We start from the raw sequence: 25000 nt of genomic DNA on the forward strand, positions 1-25000 counted from the left end.
CAACCACTTTGGGCACTACTTCCAGTTTGGGGAACCACAATGCCCAGTACCTCCTGGCATAGGCATGGTCCCAGCCCTGGTCTGTCGTGAGAGTGATGAAGCAGCTGATGCCACTCATCCCATTCCAATCTATCCACCACTTTTGTTGTTGTGGCTACAAGCTCATCTGGATGTGAACACTGTGGACTGCAGGGTGAAGCTGCCCTTCTCCTGCAGGCCACACTCTTTCTTTTGGAGGACTGAGAGGAAGGTGAGTGACATTTGTATACCCAGGCAGTGGAACCACCCAGTTATATCAGTGCCACCACTGTTCACCCTCCCCCTCCACCCCACACATGAAGACAATTAAATAATACAATCTAGACTACAGAAAATGAGAATACATATACACTTAAAAAAGTATATATTGGCACAAAAATGCTGTGTACCATTCACCCATCAAAATCAACATCTTGACTAAGTTCACCACAGGACCATACAACACAGTCTCTTACAAATAACCATACACAAATCCAAGCATGCAAACATACAAAAGTGATCTGTACACACCAATATCAGCTGGCCGGACAAGAGTAATGAAGTGGATGCTCCCGGTCGAGTCCATGGCAACTAATGAAAGACCAGTCCACGTGTGACATAACGATACCACTCGCCGTGCCCCACCTATTCTCTTACTCACACCAGCCTCCTCACCACTCCCTCGCACACTTAGCACACTGTGGCTACTCAGCTGCAAAATTTGATATTACTCTATGCAAACATAAAGAGGGATGTGCAAGACATAAAAAGGCATTATCTTCATGCAGGATTACAGACAAATAACTTTATACTATACTCCATTCTTCTTAAAAATTAAAACATTTCTTACACCTATAGTTACAACTACAGCTCAAAATAATGCCCATGGGACTTTTTCAACTCTTCATACAAATCCACTAATTAAATTTTGCTCTTCTTACACTTTCATATAACATGAGAGCATACTCATGAAGAGTTAGCAAATTTTAGAGAGAAAAAAACAAAAACAAAAAATCATCATCCTACTCAAATTCCAACTTTTATACATGATGCAGGTACAATTCAAAAACAAGAAAATTAAACACAAAGGTAGAAAATGCAATTATCAGCATATTCAATGAAATATACTGCACATCCAGTAACTCACTGTTCAAGCCTTCAGACTCTTGCCTGTACCTCACAATAACTGTAGCTACCTGCTATGTCATCTCCCTTGCAGCATGTGTGTGGCAGATGCATATTATCAACTGCCAGATTGGAAAGAGGTTTATTTCCTATCACATGCATCTCCATCTTAACTCTCGCTAGGTTGCATCGTCTAAACTATTTTATTCCAGCTAACACCAACAATTTTATTCCACTGATAGAGAGTCATTGCTGCCTGAGTGTGTTAATACTGGTACAAGTAACCTTCTCAAATATTTAATTCCATCTAATGCCAAATAATTTTATTCAGCTGGAAGTGAGTCATAGGAGCCTGGATATTAAATAAAAAAAGAAAAAAAAAATTCATACAATGGTTACACTTGTTCTGAAGCAACAATAATATACCAATATACACCTTGAAAACATTCCACCACCAACACAAATACTGCACAAGACAAACATAATGCAGTAAGGTTAGGCCACCATAGTTGTCCAAGATCTTCAACTGAATAGGATCCTTCATGCATCTCCACATAATCATCCCACAGAACCTATCCTCTCAGACAAAACAATTCATTCATTTCATTCATTCATTGCCAGACGCCATGTATCCCAGACGGGGTGGCCAAGGGCTTAGAGTTAATTGTTTTACAGGGAGGGGCACTAATCCTCCACCAACCTCACTTGACATGTAGGGATGCCAACAGCATCTGGTGTTCCCAGGCGGTCACCCATCCAAGTAGTAACCACTAAGTGACCATCTCACAAACAAGTCACATCACTCTACTCTGTCTGCACTGTAATGCCACTGTCATCATAATGCAACATATACATCACATGCAGCTCTCTCACACAACACAGACACTGAGCTGAGACTAAACTGTATTATCTACTGGAATTGAAGCCACTACAATAAGCCAACTGGAGTGGAGCCAAAATGGTAAGTTAATTCTTGCTTTTTTTTTCTTTTTTTTTCCCCCCAGTAATTACAGTAATCTTAGCATTTCATTTCAGTTAATTATTTTCAATCTTATACTACCTACCCTCTCCGGAGTTGGGAGAGGATCAGATTACTGGAACAAGCCCTTACAGAAGTAGTCATATGGACCCTATACTGGTAATTCAAATTACTGTTGCCACCAGAACGAAATCCATTGGCTTTTCACTGCCAGACCCTATCTCTTTGCAATCTTCCAATAAACCTCCACAAAAGACTTGTAGACTGTAATGTACCTGTTGCATGGTGTCCCTGTTGATTGCATATATGGCTGCATCAGCAGTGGCAGCAGTGATAATAAAGGGTAGTGGAGCAGGGGATGGGCTGGGTAGCAGGTGGCGGGAGGGGCTGCCCAGCGTCACTACTGCACTGTTACACACCCACTCTCCTTCACATACCCACTCCTGCACAACCATGGATTAGTTATACAACAGAATCCCATTTAACGGAATATTATTTCATCAAACCTCGTTTAAAGAGAATCTGTGATTGGAAATTTTGCTAGAATTACATATAAAATCTTAGCTTGCAGTAATGACACCCCAACCTACTCTCAACTTTATCTATTTATTGTTTTTTCATTTTTTTTGTGTCCAACTCCCAGCATAAGCCCTAAGCCCAGCAGTCCTCCTATGTACCATACATCTTCGTGTGTCACCATTTCAGCACTAACATCCACTCTCCATACTGAATACATGCTTGGGCCGCCTCATAAAGGAATGGTGTACTGTAACAGAATCAGCAGAGGTATTTTTAAGACATGTCGACAGGTACAGTATTTGGGAGCTCAATAAAGTCTACTTTAGCAAAATTCAAATCCTTTAAACTGATCCCTGCTCCAGCCGAGGATTCAAACCCGTGTCCACTCGGACAGTAGACCACCAGTCTACCAATTCGGTCACAGCCCGCCCCAAATGAAATTACATCTATCTATCTATCTATCTATAGCCCGACGCCCTAATCCCGCAAAGGGTGGCCGCAGACAAAACGCCTCCAAGTCACTCTGTCACCCACCATTTGACTCCCCTCCCCCCAGCTCACCCCCACCTCCCTCATATTAGGAGAAATACACTGAGGTGGTTTGGACATGTGGAGAGAATGGAGAATGAAAGACTGACTAAGAGGGTGTATGTAGGTGAGGTGGAGGGAGGGAGAGGGAGGGGTAGACCGAGGATGAGGTGGAGGGATGGAGTTGAAATTACATACTGTACTGTATTATTGGCCACATCCAACAAGAGCATCATCATCATCATCAGTGGGGGACAAACACTGTGGGGCACAGCCTCACTCATCCTCCGACTCCATCCATGGCGTTCCTTTCATACAACCCTCCAAGCAGCCTGAGCTGGGCACTTCTGCAATCACTTCTGCAAACTGAAATACCGCAATTGCGAACGTGTGATTTCATTTTCGGATTTGCGTTTGCAACAAATTCTATGCAAATTCTCGGTTTTGCAGTTGCGGAGGCACTTCCGCAAACAGAAATCTGCCAGCAAACATCTAAGTACAATAGCCTAGCCTGGCGGGCAGCATCTAGGTGAGTCGCTGATTGCCTGTGCCGCCCGCCACACCCGTACTGTTGCCATATGAATGATAAAGATTGTATATATATGATAAATTCACCTTCAGTATGATATACAATAGCATTTTCCATTACTGTACATTCTGTATGATAATTTAACAATTCCTTCAGAGAGAGAGAGAGAGAGAGAGAGAGAGAGAGAGAGAATGGATGAAGATTAGATTCATCTCTTTTTGATATTCACAGGTTTCATACCAAGTTCTCAGGAAAGAAATGAAAATGAGTATAAGCCAAGACGGGACAACGTTTGTACACGTGATTAAATAATAATGCATAACATCATCACAGCAAGTCGTATTCTACTTTACCTTTGGAGGGATCCTCACTATATTATCTTAATGATATACTATGTGTGTTTTCTGGGGGGAGGGTAAGAAATAAGGATCAAAGGATACCCGTACAAGCCAGCAAAGATGTTCTTTCTCCAAAGAAATAAAGAAAAATATAAAGCCTAATTCAAGACCAATTTATTTTCCTGATTCTCTGATGTTAAACTACACCAATATTAGAAAGACTTCTTTAGCATACAAGCCAATAACAAGATGAAAAGTGCAAAGATGTGCTACGAAACCTCCCAGTCCACCTAGAATATGATCTTGAGTCTAAATTTCAAACTGTCAGACTTATAGCATTGTCCGTGCTAGTATTTCAATCTCAACAAAAATCACTGGATAGGTAAATAACAGACTAAACAAGAAACATACAAAATGAAACGGAACACAACTTTACTATTTTTCTTACCAGATGACCACTTTTCTCCAAGCGGCAATACAGATAGATAGATAGATAGATAGATAAATATACTGTATGATGGAGTTGTCTCAGCTGCTGGACGAGTCTGACTGTGACTAAGGTGTGAGGACTGAGGAGGTTAGAGCCAAGGGACAGAGGTGGACTGCCGTGTCAACTTGTGAAGTATCAGCTGTGAAGCGTAATAATTTATTTTTATGCAATAGTGAAGGATTTACCCTTGCTTCGTGGTAAAAACAGTCTATCATCATCATGCGGATCTCCTTTCCCACCCTAGGGCAGGGTGAGGAGAAGCAGTCTAATATACTATTAATAATAATTGAAATATATATTTTAGTATTACCATGACTATAATTTTATGTATCACATTCATTACTTTAGACAATTTCCAAATTTCATGGTCACCCATTGTTAGTCAGAATAAATAAAAATATAATTGTTGTGGATGAGTAACTACAGATGATTTTAACCACTTGATTGTGAAAAAATATCATCCTAAACTTAATATAATCCTCTAGTAGTATCCACAATAAAATGAAGCTGATCTTGTGGTAGTGAAAGGGAGAGAAATGATTTGCATTTGCTTTTTTGCACTTGATGAACTGCGAATTTCTAGAATTTTGCAGACTTGCGGCTGTGGAAGGCAATTTTTTGTGTCTGCGGATTTGCATTGTGGAACTTAATTTTCGCTTGCGGTGCCCACCTCTGTAAGCAGCGACTCTTCATCTCTAAGTAACTTTCGACAGGAGCAATCAACCTACTCCAGCTATGAATTCTGGGGTCTTCCTTTTGGTCTTCTTCACCCCAGGTTAACTCTCTCAGGGATTACCCTGTATGCAGGATCAACACAAGGGAAACAGGCCCTGCGCCTATATAACTGGAGTTGGCACTAATATATCATGTGGGTAACAGGTCTTAATTTAGTCTCAGAGTAGTCACTTGTAAGGCATTTGGTTGTACCAGCAATATGCCATCATCCTGCAAAGCAAGCTAGCGCCAAAAAGTCAATTCTCCACTTCAAGTCACTGTTTAGTGTCCAAAGTCTCATAGCCACAGAGTAAGACAAGGAGCAACAGTGCCTTGAAGATGTGAATTTTTGTCCCTCTGCACAAACAATGACATAGCCAACTGCCTGAATCTGAGTGAATTCAAAATCCTGTAGGCCACACTGATGTGATTAAAAATCTCATCATCTGACCTACCATTATTGTGGACCACACTAACAACATAAGTAAATCTTTCCAAGTCTTCCATGTTCTCACCACAAGCTTGGACAGACAAAATTGCTTCATCCAACAAGCCACAAATGCCTGGAGCTTGGTCTTAGCCCAAGAGATCTTTAATCCCAATGACATTGCATCCTCATGAAATTCCTCAAAGGCACTCAATAGTATCTCCAGCAACTCCACTACCATAACAGCATCATCAACAAAGTCAAGGTTGGTAACAGCCAACTGACACTCCACAGTGGCTAAGACTCAAAGCCCAGTCAAGTACCCAATCCATTCACATGTTACTGGAAAGTGGTCAGATATTCCCCCTCCACACTTGACAGCCTCTCTGTGTTTGAATACGGGCCAGCAATCAGTCAAATTATCTCTGCAGGGATCCCACAGAGTTGCAAGAGTTCCCACAGTACCTTCCAATTTGCTGAGATAAAAGTCTTCCTGAGATCCGGGCAGGTTGCAAGTAGACCTTGTTGATACTCAAGGCAGTGTTTCATGAGAACTCGAAGAAGTAGAATAAGGTCAGCTGTAGACTTCTTGGGTGTGAATTCAAACTGCTCAGGCTGCTAAAACTTTAGCAAATGGTCCTGGATACACATTGGGAGAATGTAAAGAACCTTGTCTGGCACACTGGGCATCATAACATCTTGGTAGTTATTAGTCACGTTGGAGTCCTTTCCCTTTCTTGATAGGGCTGACCAAACCCCTTGTCCAGTCAGGAGGAATGATACCAGTCCACCTAATGGCTTCTGTGACAGCATGTAATGCCCTGATCATGGCTTCATTCCAAGCTCAATCAGTCCTGTTGGGATGCCACAACCACCAGCTGCTCTACCACTTTTCAACCTATCCACTGCCTTCATGATTTCCTCTAGAGAAGGCATGATATTATCAACTGATGGGAAACCAGTCAATGTCTGTGCACCAGTGTGGATAGTGAACTGAATGAAGGTTGGATTGAAACAGAGATGTGTCATGTCTCCATGGTTGTTCAATCTGTATATGCAAAAGAGATAAAAGGTAGGGCAGCGGATGTTTGAGCAGCCCTCATGAGAGAGGGCAGTGTTTGGAAACCCCCTGTACTGTTGTTTGCAGATGATACACTGTTGTTAAGTGAAGACAAAGGGGAGCTGCATGGTTTGGTGGATGAGTTTGGGAAAGTGTGTAAGAAACGGAATCTAAAGGTGAATGTAGGGAGGAGTAAGGTTATGGTCCTTGAGAGAAATGAAGTCAGTGAATGTATGGTGAGGTTGGATGAAGAGGAAATGGAAAATGTGAGTGCATTTCAGTGCTTGGGCAGTGTGATGAGTGAGGATGGATGTTTAGAGGGTGAAGTGCTTGAAAGGGTACAACAAAGAAGAAAGATTGCTGGTTCCTTGAAAGCAGTGATAAGAAACAGGGAAGTGAGCACGGAAGTGAAAAAGTTACTACATGACAGTATTGTGATACCAACTCTAACGTATGGAAGTGAAACTTGGACCTTGCTGGAGGGACACAAGTAAAGGAGTGAGAGCAGTGGAAAAAGAGTTATTTGAGAGGAGCATGTGGAGTCACATGGAGAGGCAGACTGACGAATGAGGAAGTAGAGGAGCCTTGTGGTGTGGACGTGGATGTGATAGGAAGCATCAGCAGAAACACACTGAGATGGTTTGGCCATGTGCAAAGGATGGGGAGTAAGAGACTAACGAGGAGAGTGTATGTGAGTGAGGTGAAGGGGGACAGAGGGAGGGGGAGGCTGAGGATGAGATGGAGGGATGGAATGGAGAGGTATATGAGAGAGGGGGGTGTGAGCTAGGAGCAGGGCAGTGAAATGGTGGGGGACAGGGCGACATGGAGGCGATTTGTTTGTGGCCACTCCTTATAGGATTATGGCATCTGGCAATAGATAGATAGACAGACATGGTTTGGACATCAGTAATCCTACCTTGGTGCTGTATAATGCAAGACATGGCAACAATAAGATGGGTTTCCCTTCACCACATGGCTGGCCTTCTAGTGCTACTGTGGCTCTCTGACACATTGCACTACTGTCCCCCCCCTCTCTTTCTCTCGCCAAAGAATTCCTCACATTTTTTTTTTCTATCTCAATTGTGGGAACATCTTTTAGCTGTAATTTGATGATTTACTGTGTCTGGTAAGGACTTCACTCTTATCTTAAATGTCATGACCAACTTGCCTAGCCCCAGGCTCCTATGCTCCTCATGGGGCAACATAGGATTGGATGATGGATGGATGCTAAGGGTTTTACAATGTGTGTGTTTATACAGTACTACTGGGTGATAGAAAACAGGTCTCCCAACTAGGGGGGACTTTGATATTATCCCCATCATCAACATGAATTAGCTTCTGTACCTAAAATTACAGTGTACTTAACAGTACATTACACTATTTTATTTTATTACAAGGAATGTCTATTTAGTGGTAGGTGGGGGTGCTCACCATCCACTCACTCCATGAAGTGCTGCTGTCGGGTGTTTGCCCTTTTCTCCCCTCCATCCTTCCTTCCTTCCATCCTCTTCTGTCTTTCTTTCCTTCATTCTTTCCTCGTCATTCTGCCTATGGGTGACTTTACACTCCCTCTTCTGTCTCTCTCTCCTTCATTCTTTCCTCTTCCTTCTGCCTGTGGGTGACTACACAGAGTGACAAGCCAAATACTGTAGTTTCCTGTACACCAGGAAACCATTTACTACGCTGGGTGGTAACCATATAACCAACTGATGGCGCCTGGTGGTTTAGTGGGTAAGTATGGTGCTCCAGTCGGATTGAGCCAGTGAAGGTTTATATCTAAGGGGAGGTTGGGGTTTATTGCTCACATAATGCCACTCGGATGAGTGAGGCTGGTCACTCTCAACTTAAATGTCAGGACCAAATGCCTAGCCCCAGGCTCCTATGCTCCTCGTGGGGCAATGTAGGATTGGATGATGAATGGATGGATGAATGTCTATTAGCTGTAAGGGGGACTTTTGCATAATCCGGCATTTTGACAGCATCCAGTAGGCCTTTGGCTTTTGTACACCAGATAATTGGGTGTTTACTGTATACTGGTACAGTAAATGAGAGGGAAACATTTTCTTTTCTTTTATTATGCTTCCAACTGTGGGCATACACTTCACAGCCTGCTCCCAAGGCCCAGTAGTCCTCCTACATACCATACACCACTACATGTCACCACTTCGGTGCTAACACCCGCTGTCCATATTGAATACATGCTAGGGCTGTCTCATACAGGACTGGTGTCTTGGTATTAGTGGGGGTATTTTTACAACATGTCGGCAGGTCGTCTGGTAGATCAGTAAAGTCTGCTTTTTATAAAATTCAAATCCTAAAACTATTCCCTGCCCCAGCAGGGATTTGAACCTGGGGCTGGTAGGACTGCAGGCCACCTCTCTACCGATTGAGCCACCACCTTCTCCAAAGGAAAGGGGTGAAAAAAGTGGGCTTTGGCTGGGAGGTTAGAACAAATGTGATTAATGCTCAAGTTATTGGTGTTTTAGACTAGTTTCATCATTAGTCAAAATAATTTAGTTGCAAATGTACAGTCCTTACTTTAGAGATAATTATCACTATAAGAGTAACACAACACTTCATGCTGGTCACACCAAAAATCAGAATGTTTCCTGTGGCTGCGGCTAAAGAAAGATGCTCATTTTTACCTTTGTGGCAATCCCAGTTGAGTCAGATTTTGCCTTGAAGACCTTGAGAAGGGGACGCAACTGATCCTGGAGCTGGTACCGACGAACCACATGCACCACACTTCCAGAAGACTGCCCTCCTCCACTAGACTAGGGATGGAAGGATGTATGTGCGTATCTCAGTGATAAGTTCCTTTAGCAGTGAAAGTGTATATGAGGAAGAGAGATGATCATGGCACAGAGAATGGAGGAAGGTAATAGGTTCTCATTCACAGCAGCATCTAAATCTACAGCCACTTGAGCTACAGTTCATCTCTTAAGCTACTACCTTCTTAGAGGGCAGTAGCCAAAACGAGTAACATTGATAAAAGTTGACCATGCCCTACTTAAATTATGTCCTCATTATGAGTAATTTTTTTTCTAGTGTGCCTTTGTATTGTTGTCTAAATCAAGAGTGAATTAAAGATGAAATGCCTGATAAAGATCCACTGTTACTGTAAAAACTGATTCACCAGTTTTCACCAATCTACAGTATAAATTGAAATAGAGGTGTCATATTTTGGAAGACATCCTATACTTATGACAAGAACTGACTTTTCATATGGCCAGAAATAGGCAAATACTGGGCTTTTTTGCTGCTTTACCTGTTGTGAAGGTGAGGGTTGGGTGGGTTTGTCAAGTGTGAGGGCCACCAGGAGGCTGTTGGGATCCTCAAGCTGAGCATAGCGGAGACACCACACCTGCACGACACCCTCATTCTCTGTAACATTAGACTGAGTTACAGCAATGTTTTGTTAAAGTCCTTGTTATAAATACGGCATGAAATTGAAAATATCTGTACTTCTGCTTTTTACATATCCTGTAAATGGTACTGTAAACTGGGAGAAAATGGCAAATCAACTCAATCAGCTTCATCTGTAGAAACAGGACTTCACTACACTCAACCCCCTGCTATCGCACGTTCAGCTATCGGGTTTATCTGCTATCGCGCACACATCAAATGCACAACCATACATGCTATCACGCACCCCAAGACTGCTATCACACGTCGAGTTTGAAGACAGGCTAAGAGAAACTTATTCACATGGCACTTCATACGAGGTTTGCCAAGGATACGATGGTTAATCGGAACAGTAACGTGGTAATATTGCCGATGATACCATGGGCATTTGGAATGCATATGAAAGGATTCCTGCCGAGGATATGACAGGCAAAACAGTGTGACCAAAATCCATTTGACTCAAAGAATATATCGTACTACAGCATTGAAATTTAGCCTAACACTGAATACTTATTAATACTGTATTTTAGAATAAATATCAATCGTTTTGAAACCTTTATAAAGGGTTAATATTTCCTATGCCCAGAAAACTGTGATGTCGATAAAGTAATCACGTGTTTACAACTGAGACGGGGCTCTGGCAACAGTACGAGGAACGTGTGTGATAGCGTGCAAGTTTTGTTCCACTTAAATCTTCCTCGGCTGTTCCTGATACGATGTACCATGTAATACCCCCTTTAGCTGTGGACACTAAGAAATCATGGAGAGAGCTAAAGAGATCTGGCAGCAATTAAGCCACTCCTAAGCCTCGGAACCCATCAAACCACCCAAGCCTTAATCCTTATAAAAGTTTGATGGCCTTTTATGTTGTTTATTTATATTCATTATACTGTTATCATTAATATAATAATGCTTTATTTCATGTTTGAGGAGAGATTGGCAGGAAATCGCAGGCATAAAGTGGTTAAAAGTTAGAAAAATGGGCCACCAAAAAACCAAATAGAAATTTTCCCATTGATTGTTCAGTTCAGCTATCGCGTATTCAGCTATCATGCGCATTTGCTGTGACCAATTAGGTGCGATAGCAGGGGGCTGAGTGTATACAGTTACTCTTCAATTAAAAAAAAAAAAGCCTAACCAGGAGTGCCTGTACTGTACTGAAATAAATCTTACAATGTTGAGCTTACTATGCCATACTGTATACTCAATACCAGGGGTGGGGAACCTTTCTCCTATTAAGGGCCATTAGGATATTTTTAACATAATTTGCGGGCCATACAAAATTATCACCTTGAAATCAACTGTAGCCCAGTACATATGCTGCCTTCATGGACTTGGAGAATGCTTATGACAGAATAGATGGACAAGGTATGTGGAAGGTATTGAGAATATATGTAGTGGAGGGGAAATTGTTGAGTGCTGTGAAGAGATTAATGAAACTGACTACCTGGATGACTTCCTGCATCATTTTCTGTAACTCAGGTGACAACCCCTGAGAAGCAAGTTTCTCACGGTGAAAGAGACAGTGAACAATCAGCACGAATGGATTTTCTTCTTTAACTCTAGCAATGAAGCCATGACGTACTCTCAGCATTGCTCGTGCACAATCACAACAGACATAAAACAGATTCCACCGAAGCCCTTCTTCCTTGAAGAATGAGTCCACAGTACTGAAAATATCTTCTCTGGTTGTGGTTGTGTGTAATGGCCGACAGAACAGAAATTCCTCTTCCATGTCTTCTGGACCTCGGTACCGTACATAAGCCATGAGCTGGGCATCATTACTCCAAATCGAAAATGGTTAAGTTTTAAAATATAAAATGTACAGTACCGGTACTCTACTCCCAGTTGTGTGCATGGTAATAATCTGTTTTAAGCCAAATGCAATCGCCTACTGTAGGAGAGAGAGAGAGAGAGAGAGAGAGAGAGAGAGAATGTAAAGTGTGAAGTATCGACAAGTATGGTAATACATTAAAAAGTAATAGTATACATTCATAACATCAGTAATATATTTGTCTCTTGGCGACCCACTCCAAATGGCTTGGCGACCCAAATTTGGGTTGCGACCCATAGGTTAAGAACCACTACTATAGAGGGTATTGGCTCTCAGCAACCTTTTCCCTGGACAAATGTCCACTAGAGCACTGCCATTTACAAACAACAACAGGCAAGACTGAACAAACAAAAGAGAAGGCAACTACTGTAACATAAAAATTGGTAAACAGATACCTCTATGCTGGTGAAGGGACAATGAAGGCTTGGATGACAAACAGATGACTCAAATTGCATTAAGTGATAGTACAGTAATGGATCAATGAAAAGCTATATAAAGTACGAGTTAATATTCATTTGTAACACTCACTCTGTGAGGCATGCCAGTTAGACCCAGATCTGGAGGGGCAAAAGGACTGAGCTGCCTGGATGGTGACCTTGACATCCCCTTTCCCTCCATCAACATCCACCAACTTCAGTTCTGCCCGCCAGCACTTGATCATTTCTGGTTTCCACGTGGCAATGTGGATGTGGCCAGCTGGTGAGAAGGACAATGTCAAAGTACAATTATCATCACCATGAAAAACTATTTTCCTAACCCTATATCTCACTAATATATATCAGAAGGATGGGCAGACTATGAGGACTAGAAAACATGAAAATAGGAGCAATATCAACAGCGCTCAATGATTTTGAACAAACATCCTTCACATTACAATTCCTAACATGCAACACTGATACACAAGACAACATAAAAACAATAACCATAAATTTCACTGACTGGGAGAAGGAATTTATAAGTACACTCATGATTACTAATCTCTGACCAGGGAGTTAGCCAAAGTCGTGGCCAGGCATAGGCTACACTATCAGACCCGCTCAACCATCGTTCCAGAAAGGTTCAGTGCTTCAATGAATAATTTTCTGAGCATCACTGAAACACTTCGTTTCACATTTTATATTGCTTTTTCTAGTAATATATATGCATTTTAAGAAATACACATGAAAGTTGGTCATAGCTGTTATATTTAGTGTGCAATGAGTGCGTGATGCTATCTGACATTCATACTGTTTTTTCATAATCTTTTTATTGATTCACAGACCTATTTCTTGAGGCGAGCTTTTCACCGTGCTGTTGACAGTCATAGCGGAGAAATATCCACGACTACCACATCAGCCGGCATCCATACGACACATTCCAAGTATGCATTATAATACTTATATCAATGACAAAAATTTACCATTACTGTTAATCTGAACTAAATGTTTATCGCTCCGCCTTTTAGCAAGGCGGAGCAATAATGTTTTTGCCCGTCTGTGTGTGTGTGTGTGTGTGTGTGTGTGTGTGTGTGTGTGTGTGTGTGTGTGTGTGTGTGTGTGTGTGTGTGTGTGTGTGTGTGTGTGTGTGTGTGTGTGTGTGTGTGTGTGTGTGTGTGTGTGTTCCCATTATATCTCATGAACGACTTCAGCTATCGACATGAAACCTTCAGGATATCAAGATATGGCCCAAATTTTTGACGAGTTCGAAAATGGGCAGTCGGGGTCAAGGTCAAGGTCACCCAAATGGTTGCCAAAGATCAACTATTTTTTATCGTCCATCTTTAGCGCCATTAAATCTCATGAATGGCTTGAGCTATCAACATGAATCCTTCCGGGTATCAAGATATGGCCAAAATCTTGGACTTGGCCAACAGCATATTCTGGCGGGTGATTAGCATTTGGCTCCTGAATGCTTTTCTTTCATTTTTTTCTAGTGATAACAAGCCCCGTTACCATCCAGTGGGAATGGTTGCGCTATTCCTACACGACGTCTTAGCTGCATTCTGCTCTGGTCAAGATGTGTGCCAGTTAATGTCATTAATTTATAAATTAATATCATATATGATGCCAATACCCAAATCTAGTGGCACATGCCTATTTACTTGATGGAAATTGCCCAATTGCAGAGTGATTGAAGAAATGTCGGTCCCTGTCAAGAAATGCAGAATACTATATTATGGAAGAGAAACCATAAAAATATGGTAATATCAGAGATATGAGGAGAGAGAGAGGAGCAGAACGCTTCAAATCACCTGGTTACAGTTCTTTGCCCCGCACAGTAGTGTAGAGGCTGTGTTCGAAAGCGTGGCTCGTGTGTAGTCATAAAACTGCCCGCCACGCGTCTCTGGTCAGAGATTAATAATCATGAGTGTACCTGATATTATTACGGTGATGTTACAGTGACTGGAGAAAGACTGGAATTGGTGAGAGAGTTCAAATACATGGGTACAGTGATAGAAAAGAGAGGAAAATGTGCTAAAGTGGAAAACAGAGTGATATAAGGAAGGAAAGTAGCTGGTATCATGAAAGCCTGGATAAGAAACAGAAGCTTGAGTGGTGCAGCTGCACAATGCTTACATGAAGGAGTGCTAGTGCCAACTTTAACATATGGATGAGAGACTATGGTGTGGCATGAAAATGAAAAATCAATAGTGAAAGTAGTGGAGATGGGACTGCTGAGGAATGTGACTGGAGTACAGAGAGTGGATAGGATACGAAATAATGTGATTCATGAAAGATATGGAGTGAGGAAGTCTGTGGACACCAGAACTGAAGAGAGTGTACTGAGATGGTATGGTCATGTGGAGAGAATGGATAACAACGGAGTGGTGAAAAAGGTATATCTAAGAGAATCTGAAGGAGGGAGGAGGTGTGGTAGGCCAAGAAGAATGTGGAGCGATATGGTGGATGGGCGTGTGAGGAAGAGAGGTTTAGCAGTCGGTGAGGCTAGAAGACTGACAAGAGATTGAGCTGGCTGGATGAATATTGTAAAGAGAAGAGCATGATCAGGGATTTGGCACCCCTTTTTAACTTGACAGCATCCGGATTGACTCTATCTGATACGTTTATGTGAAGCTACACTACGTGGTGAATGTTTTTGGCATATCAGATAGAGCCAGGATTCCGGGGGCTTGAATGATGAGTGAATGGAAGTGTGGCCCATTGGACTGGGCAAATTTGGGGTGTCTGGATGTTGCTACTCCTCACCCTGCCCTAGGGTGGGATAGGAGGTCCGGATGATGATGATGATGTTAATTAAAAAAAATACTCCATGACCCTAAGCTCAATAGTTATGGGAAAGATGTAAGGTTTCAGTATTACAATAACACTCCCAGGCTCCTATGGCTCCCTCTCAGCAAATAAAAACTCTAACATTAGCACAAACTGACTAGTGAATTTGTCCTGACAATGAATGGGTTAATGGCGACAGTACCAACGTCTTCATGATCCTGAGACTCAAAACCAGCTGAATAAAACTGTCTGGCATTAACCTGAACAGAATTCAATGCTACAGTTGTCCCAACCATGAGTTGGTCAATGACTGAAATGAAGGTAACCTTAGAATAAGGAGAGGAAGGCCGAACATCAGGTGGAAGGACAGAGTAGAGCAGTATATGAGTAAGTAAGACTTGGAGAGGTGGGAGACAGTATTGATGAGTGACGATACAGACTTCTGGATTTTCATTTCTCATGGTTACTCAGGATGAACACTATGATCATTTGCATGGAGTTGGACAGATTAATGATTAAAATTAAATGGCTAAATTTATAACAGTATTCTATAACTAAGTACAATTTACAAATTCACAGGTCCACTACTGAAACTGGGAACTAACATGGAGCAAGGGCAGCAGCGGCAACAGTGAAGTTATCCCGAGTCTGGCCGAGCACCACCTTCTTCTCTGCCAGGAAGCTGCCTTCATGGTTCACCACATATACTAGCAACAGCCCTAAGGGTAATTGAAGTAAGAAAGGATTATGGCAAAGTGACTTGCCTGTTATGCTATATTTTTAACCTGTAAACTGTGGCATAGGTAAAATCTGCAGTGTCCCTGGTGTGGGGAAAAAAAGAAAAGACCAAAAAAAAAAATAAAACCACTGATTTCCATGTTATTACTGGTTCAATGAGAATGTGAAGAAGTACAGTATACTGCACCCATTACTACATTCCACACCTTGGTCACAACTTGTAGATGGTCGAATGTAGTAATGGATATAGGTCTCCAAATCTCCTCCCATCTTGAATACTCACTTGTTTCTGTGCTTTTTCCTTTTTAAACTGTGCACTTCTGCCATTCCTACATCTTAACAATCATTTAAGAAGAAAATTTTTGTTTTCTAGTACTGTATACAGTACAATATGGCAGACTTTTCCAGCAATACACTGCCAACAACGGTGACTAATACCGGAAAATGGAAAAATATTGTAGCTACTTCACTGACTCACAAGTGAATGAAATGCAGTTTTTAACACAATTGTCTTTTACATTATTTCATAAAAGTCACAGACATTGCAGTGAAAAAAAATTTACTTTTTGCATGTAATGAGTACATTTGATGGCACACTTATGAAAAAGAATCAAACCACTTATAACACAATCCAGACATATAAATGATAAATTTTGTGATTGCAAACATTAGCACGACCCTAAGTATCATTACATTTCAAGTGAATCTGACTTACATATTATTTATACAAGAAAGACTGCATTGCTAATATAACAGGCCAGATAGTAAACAGGATATGGTAAAAAAAGAAAAAAAAAAAAAAAAAAAATCACCTTCATACAAAAATATACCATTAAAGTAAATACACCATAGCTGAACAAACTGCCTAGTCAGTGAATGTTATCAGTTCAGCTGAAAAAGATCAAAGTTTCCCTGATGATGGTACTGCAGTTTAGCTTAAAAAGATCAAAACTTACCTGATGCCGATATTGCAAAGAATCCATTCATGGCACACTGACTATAGTCTACTAAAGAGGGTTTGTGAGGCAGTGCTGTGAACTTCTCCATATAAGGTGCTTGTACTTTCACATCTCCCGACTGAAGACTTGTCTGTGTATTAAATGAACACTGTATCACAATGTAAAATTTCAAAAGGAATGAAGAAATTATTTGATGTAGGCTGTACTGTGCTTCATTCCTCCAGATGAACATATATACATGACAAAATTTTAGGCTCCAGCATCCTTTATTTATTTATTTATTTTTCTGTTTTGCTACTTTCTATTAACAAACAACAGCATATCGCTTGAGGGAAATAGGACTAATGTGATCAAGACTAAACCCGGAAAAATACGCTCTACAGTTGACTATCATGTCAATGAGCTCTCAGAATTTATGCACATTTTACTATATTTTGTGTTAAACAATAATGATACAGTACATCACAGTACCCCCTGGGGGCAGGATTTTTTTTTAAGAATACTCCCCCAGTATCCCTGCTTGTCGTAAAAGGCAACTAAAAGGGTTGGCGGAGGGTTAGTGCCCCTCCCCGGAAAACTATCTATCTATCTATCTATCTATTGCCAGACGCCTCAATCCCGTTTGGGGTGGACACAAACAAATCGCCTCCAAGTCGCCCTGTCCCTCGCCATTTCACTCCCCTACTCCCAACTCACACCCCCCTCTCTCATATACTTCTCCACCCCATCTCTCCATCTCATCCTCGGCCTCCCCCTCCCTCTTTCCCCCTCCACCTCACTCACATACACTCTCTTCGTCAGTCTTTGACCCTCCATCCTCTCCACATGGCCAAACCACCTCAGTGTGTTCCTCATAACGCTTCCTATCACATCCACATCAACACCACAACGCTCCTTTATATCCTCATTCGTCAGCCTGTCTCTCCATGTGACTCCACAGGCTCCTCTTAAATAACTCATTTCCACGGCTCTCACTCTTGCCTTGTGTCCTTCCAACAACGTCCAAACTACTAACTAAAAAAACAAACAATAAGCCTCGGACAAGGACTGACCAAACAATGATGACCAAGGACCGGACAAAGGCCATGGTTATAGGAACGTGGAACGTAAGGGGAGCGAATGATGAGGTGAAAGAGAGAGAGATTGTCCAGGTGCTTGAGGGTGCGAAAGTGGATGTATGTGGAATAACTGAAACAAAATGGAGAGGAGAAAGTGTGAGAGAATGGGAGTATGGATGGGATATATGTGCAGGAGTAGGTGAGAATGAGAGGGCAAAGGAAGGAGTATGTATAGTTGTGAGTAAAAGATGGAAGAAGAGCATAAGACAGTATGGATCAGTTGGGTCAAGGATTGTGTGGGTAAAGTTGAAAGTTGGAATACAAATGTGGGCAATTGTGTGTGTGTATGCGCCAACGCAAGATCGTGCTAGAAGAGTGAGAGAAGAGTTCTGGACAAATGTAGAAGTGTGCATGGAAAAGTTTGGAAGGAATGAGAGAGTGTTTTTGATCAGTGATATGAATGGTAAAGTTGGGAATGTAAGCCAAGAAACCATTTACAATGCTGGGTGGTAACCACATAACCAACCCATAAGTGCTCCCTACATGTCAACAAGTGGGTTGGTGGAGGGTTAGTGCCCCTCCCCATAAAACCAATAACTCAAAGTCAAATGGCCACCCCTTGCAGGATAATTGCGTCTGGCAATAGATAGATAGATCATTAACTAATAAGTAAAATGTGCCTTTATAATATGATAATATTGTTAAGTTAAACTTAAAACATGCAAGAAAATGGTAAAGCCAAATAATCATGTTAAATATCACCTTTAACTAATTTTCCATTAGTCTTCCAAAAGATGATATTATTAGTCTGAAATGACTGTTATGTATATACAGTACTATGGTTTGTAGCTAGATTTATATTATCTACAAGTGTTCTAATATGTTTTATTTAAACCAAAGAAAGAATTAAATTGCTATTGTGTTCATATCTCATTAAAGTCATTAGCTTACTTTGTCAAGAAGTGACTGCAAGAACATTTTTTTTTTCAACCCGTACCATACCAGGCATTATTGCAATTTTATACCCACCCAATCCCGGACCAAAAACGGAAAAATTTTTTATTGCATAAAACAATCCAAAATGACATATAAATAAAAAAAAAAAAGTAATCCTTATAGGAGAAATAAGAGCAGGATGGCCGTCCATCGTGTTTCTAGCCCAGTTTCCCAAGCCGTAAGATACGTTTTCCCACCCAGCTGGTCGGGATGAGAAAGAACAGGGGAGGAGAATGGGGGAATCCCCATTCTCAATATCCTTCTCCACTGGCTCATATTCCTCCCCAGAAGAGTTATCCAGGTCTTCCTCTTCTGTAGAATCACTAAATGAAGGGACAGAGGGTCCATGTGACAGTTTCAACCACCTCCTCCAGCCCAATGAGGCGGAAAAATGGCGTGACTTCCGCGACATTCTAACACTGTAACGAACAGTGGCACACTGATGTTACCCAGCCATGCAGAACCAAACTCAGTGCTACAAGTGCTTGTGCACAATGTTGCTAATACATTAAGCTACTCTTTAGCAAAAAATTAGCTAGACTGAAGCAGTTAGAGACCCGCTACAGCGCTTGAATTTTGCTTTCAGCACCATCACGTTGCTGGGATTACTTGAGACATTTTGTATCGTCAGCACCATGCCGACAGCAGGATTGTATGGGTTAATGCCCTAAAACGTCTGAAATGGCCCTACATACAGCCGAGACTAAACTGGGAACCCAGGATAGTCATCTGCATTCATTTTCTATTTATGTACGAATTCACCAGCTTGAGTACAAATTTGGACACTCATTACTATATTTACTATAATTATATATGAAACATTTCAAATTTTTTACTGCTATGATTCGATACCCTAGTGGACCAGCTCCACATACAATGCTTAAGATCTTGGACTAAACTAAAAACTAGATTACATGGCACACACACACACACACACACACACACACACACACACACACACACACACACACAAAATCCAAATTCACCCCAGTTTACAGCGGTCATTGCAGTGGGTTGGAACATCGTTAAGTGACCAAAAAAGCACGTCAGTATGAATACAAATGATAAGAATTTATGTGTAGCATGTCACTGAGGGATAGGGTGTCTACAACAAAGAAGAGAGATAGGTTTGGTACAGAAAGTATTAGTACGGTCTTCCACTAAGACATGGAGAAATAGGGAAAGGAGGTCTCAAGTGTGTGAATATAGAAACAAGAATGAGATACCATCCCAGGAAAATATGAGATAATGTAGTGAGAGATGATCTTACACCTAGAGGTTTAGCAAGAGAGGTAGCAAGGGATCAAGTACCTTGGTCATCAGATGTAAGAGAAACAACAGCTTAGACATGGAAACACAGTCAGTATCATAAACTGCTGAAGTTTAGTACAGTATAATCCTGACAGTGATTATGTAAAGAACTAAACAGATGATATTTGCAATAAGGCACACCTGGCAAGGGCAAAACAATTTACCTACTTGTCTCCCTAGAATTACCGTAATCTACCTTGAAAGTGATTATAAAGTAATTTGTAGATGCTGTGTTACCTTAAGAATGGAAATAGTTTTAAGGTTTGAATGTACAATTAATGGATGTAAAGACCCTTTTCACTGGTCACTCTGCTGTTAAACCTTCCCATTTAACGGCTTCCTTTTCGGGTTCTAAATACCTGTACTTTACATCCCATAACACAAAAAACTACCAAAAGATTATGACAATGACCCTGATAATTACTACAGTACTGTCTAGTAATACCAACCCTGATTCCACCATGGAAGAAGTTAATGTGCAGTATATCTTCACCATCCCAATTACAAGAATGTGTGGCAGTCCAATCATGGATGGCAGCTCCCTTGGTGAAGAGGTGGACACGGCCAGAGTTGAGAGTCACCAGCAACTGTGATCCTTCACTACTGAACACCAGCCACACTACTTTGCTGACTGACTCTAGGATACTAATAATGGGAGAAAATGTGCTGCATCAGCATATGTAGAAAACATACTAGTATGTCCTGTAGCTATATGGTGCTTATATTTTATATACAGTACTATGCACGTATTTCAAATGTGGTGCTTATATTTTAAATAGCTACTAGCTATACATGTATTTCAAAATGAGAGTCAAATTCTCTCTCACAAAAAAATACATGCAGACAAATGAGACTGTATCAGTTTGCTACCTACAGCAGGATTAAAAATGAAGTGCTAAGCCAACAAGGGAGGTACAAAGAGTGGGCTACACAGTACTTGGTATCTATGCCTTCATCTGAAGAAAAGTATAAAATCTATCTATCTATATATTGCCAGACGCCTTAATCCCGTAAGGGATGGCCACAAACAAATCGCCTCCATGCCGTGCTGTTCCCTGCCATTTCACTGCCCTGTTCCCAGCTCACACCCCTCCCCTTATATACTTCTCCACTCCATCCCTCCATCTCATCCTTGGCCTCCTCCCCTCCACCTCACTCACATACTCTCCTCATCAGTCTCTCACTCTGCATTCTCTCCACATGGCCAAACCATCTCAATGTGTTTCTCCTAACACTTCCTGTCACATCCACTGGTATAAAGCACACATCCAATACAAACTATGGATATTCTGGTAAAGAAAAATAATTATTACTGCTATTTTCACATAAAACAGGCAGACCCCGAGATACAACACCCCTTGATGCAGTACCCCAGCATAATGATGGGAGCAGAAAAACCACCCTACCCCACCGAACGGTGGCCAAACCCCAGTATATATAACGATGGATTTTTTTTTTTTTTTTTTTACCGATTTTGATGATCTTTTAGACTTAAATTTTGTTTACACTGATTTATAAACTTTTTTTAGACTTAGATTAATGTGTTTTAGTCATACATGGGGTGGAAACCGTCATTTTAGGGTACAGTTTACTAAGTTAGATTTTTTTTCCAAACTTATTTTATATTATTTTCAGATTTTATTTTTGCATTTAGGTGAGTTATAAACTGCTTATATGCTTAGTTTAGCTTGTTTTAAAGCTACTTGGGGGTTTAGGTTAGCTAGAAACTTGTTCTGGGACTCATTTGGGTGGGTTTAGGACATGGCTGGGGGTGAATACCCAAGGCTCAAAAATGCATCTTTATACTCTACATGTTAAATCTACCGCGAAAAATGATACCCTGCCTAGCGATGGGTTTTTACTTGGCCAACTGCATCATTAAACCGGGGTATGTCTGTAATGAAAAAGAAGCTACCAACTAGAATAAAAATCCTGTTATCTACTTACGCGTGTGGCTCATTAGGGCAATTGAGGTCCATCACACAAACACTGCATACTGGAGTCCGGTGACGGTAACTGTCCTGTCTTGCTGTCATACGTGTGAATGCAACCACACTCTTTGACGACACTGCACACACACCTCCATCATTGTACAGTCTGAAACAAATAGTTACTGTAGTTTAAAAAAAAAAAAAAAAAAAAAAAAAAAAAAAGCATATTTTTTTTTTTTTTATGTGAGGAAGAAGGAACCAAAGGCAATGAGCCCACAAAACTGTTCCTTCCAAGAGAAAAACAAAATACAAGAGAGAGCCAAATTCAAGATCCATTCATTTCGAGATGCCTGGACACACTGTGTTTGAAAGACTGGAGATCATAGGAAGCAGGAAATACAGACAGAGGGAGACAGTTCCAGAGTTGACCTGTTGCATAAATGAAGGACTGGGAGTAAGGGTTAACTCTTGCATTAGAGAGTTGGACAGAAAAGGGGTGAGAGTTTGCTGCTAGGCGGGTGCTACGCATCCGTCGTAGAAGTGAAGGAATGCATGCAGACAGTTCAGAGGAACAGTGACCATTGAAGTGGCGATAGAAAAGAGATAAAGATGTAACATTGCAGCGCAGAGACAGAGGTTGAAGGGAGTCCGTAAGAGGGGGAGAGTTAATGAGACGAAAACCCTTTGACTCCATCCTATTGAGCAGAGCTGTATGTGGGAAGCGGCCAGGTTGTCCACAGCAATGTTTACTGACGATCTCACCGACTGGCAGCACTGTTTACCATCACTCTGACTAGAGGCGTCAGTATATCCCATGTCAAAACAATGGCACATTTAATAATTTTACCAAACCTAACCTCACTTGCATTTGACAGCAAGCTTTCAAATGTAAAAAATGCGCATTAAGAAGAGTAAATAAGCATGTTGGGTCTGGTTAGTACTTGGATGGGTGACCGCCTGGGAACACCAGATGCTGTTGGTATCCCTACGTGTCAAGTGGGGTTGGTGGAGGATTAGTGCCCCTCCCTATAAAACAATTAACTCAGCCCTTGGCCACCCCGTTTGGGATACATGGCGTCTAGCAATGAATGAATGAAAAAAAAATATGGCCAGCCACTGCTAGACATCGGCAGAGATTCCAGGTAATTAAATATGGGATTTTCACATTAAATAAAATATATATAGCCTATCCAGAAACAAATTTATAGTGGGACAGATTCAAAATAACATGGTATACAACGTGGTTGTGTCAGATATCCTGAATCCAGTGATGTGAAGTACTGAAAATTGAGCAGTAGTCCTATGTCTCCTTAAAGATTACCTTTACTGCACTCACATTTTGGTCACCCAGAACTACCACCTTCAATGCACCAACACATGCAGACAGCCCCATGCAAGTTAAGTTCCCAAAAGCCATTCGAAAGGGCTGTGGAATCTACAGGTGCTTTTGGTTCGGGCCCGAAAAGTTAAGACTAAAAACGCACCATTAAGAAAAGAGTGTGCAGTACATCGCTGTCGTGGCTTGGTTTAGCTTGAAAAATATTTCACGGTTAAGATGCACAACTAAACTTGAAAACTGGGGTCATATTGTCTTACATAATATGCTATTTAACTTACGAGTTCAAATATGCATCATCTGGCGAACGCTTCTCTGAAACGGTGTACAGTAGGTCCATGTCTGAACTATTATTAGCGAAATACACCTTATTAGGGAAGAAACAATAACTCTCCAATACGTCCTAATTCTGAAGTCCGAAAAAGCCTGCTTTTTACTCTATCTGGATTCCATGATGTTGAAAACTACAAACTAAACGTGTCTACATCCAATCAACAGTGACGCTTCGACGAGTTTGTTTACATCTACAACTTCCCATTGAGGTAAAGTACGTATTACCGATTAATTATTTAACATGATTCCATAAAGAATGTGTAAAGTGCATTTCTTTTCAACAGAAACTGACATGGTCATGATCAACAAGGAAAATGAATTCAAACAATGCTTAAATTAATAAATAGTTCTTTCCCCATAAGGAACTAACCATAAATGATCTCTTAGGCCTGTTCGAGTTTTGCTCTCAATTCGGAAATAATTGACAGCCGAAGTGATGATGTCACGTTGCCATGACAACTGCCGTCCTGGTTCTACATAAACTATTACAGAGCTCGGTGACACAACACTGAGCTCTATAATATGGAGAGGCTATCTCCGCCGCGGGTGTGTGATTTTGGCCGCCATATTGAAACACCAACACTCAAATTCAAATACTTTATTTCCACTAAGCAGTGGTTATTAATAAAGATACACTCGTCGCTTATTTATGATTTTTTTTCCAGCCTAGTTCAACGAATTATATCGGGTACATTTTGTTATGTTAGGGGCTTATGGGTCAGCTTCCCGTCCTTTGAACGACTAGTGTGCAGCTCGGTTCTCTTTCTAGAGAGTCGGCCGGAGCCGAGTGCCTACCCGTTTTACTGAGAGCAACTGAAGGGCGTACAAGGCCGCTCCTTCCCCGCCACGTATAAAGACCGTCGGCGCGGTGTTGCTCCTGAAGGGGAGAACAGCAAGAGAAGGATGCACTGCGGCAACTCTCTCTTTCTGGTGCTAAGGCCGGAGCCTTGGGTCGCCTTACCCTTTGTTAGGCCGTAGCCTTGAGCCTCCTGCCCTAGAGGGTGTAACAAAGCCGTCAATACGGTGTTACCTGAGACTGAATCCTGTTCAGTCCCACCCCTATTCTGACGACCATTGCTCCGCCCGCAATGTAGTTGCCTTTCCCTGGTCACCCGGGGTTGGGGCAATTGCGGGGAACAAGGGCCCACGATCGTAATGTCTTG

General features: G+C 41.5%; 1 protein-coding gene across 1 annotated transcript in view; it reads right to left on the bottom strand.

Annotated features, from left to right (window-relative positions):
• The window catches only part of MED16 (mediator complex subunit 16), a 56354-nt gene extending 32510 nt beyond the window's left edge, over nucleotides 1-23844 (bottom strand). Inside the window, exons 1-10 of the mRNA XM_080277443.1 lie at nucleotides 23786-23844; nucleotides 22185-22334; nucleotides 20687-20882; nucleotides 16870-17002; nucleotides 15781-15894; nucleotides 12495-12662; nucleotides 9996-10111; nucleotides 9373-9501; nucleotides 2398-2565; nucleotides 550-730 (exon numbers count right to left, since the gene is read on the bottom strand). Coding sequence (XP_080133569.1) covers nucleotides 550-730; nucleotides 2398-2565; nucleotides 9373-9501; nucleotides 9996-10111; nucleotides 12495-12662; nucleotides 15781-15894; nucleotides 16870-17002; nucleotides 20687-20882; nucleotides 22185-22334; nucleotides 23786-23844 — 1414 coding nt within the window. The remainder of the gene's footprint in view (nucleotides 1-549; nucleotides 731-2397; nucleotides 2566-9372; nucleotides 9502-9995; nucleotides 10112-12494; nucleotides 12663-15780; nucleotides 15895-16869; nucleotides 17003-20686; nucleotides 20883-22184; nucleotides 22335-23785) is intronic.
• Between the last annotated feature and the right edge of the window lie 1156 nt (nucleotides 23845-25000).

This window comes from Coenobita brevimanus, chromosome 70, assembly GCF_032717465.1.
Source record: "Coenobita brevimanus isolate Jiangsu-jjx chromosome 70, ASM3271746v2, whole genome shotgun sequence".
NCBI lineage: Eukaryota > Metazoa > Arthropoda > Malacostraca > Decapoda > Coenobitidae > Coenobita > Coenobita brevimanus.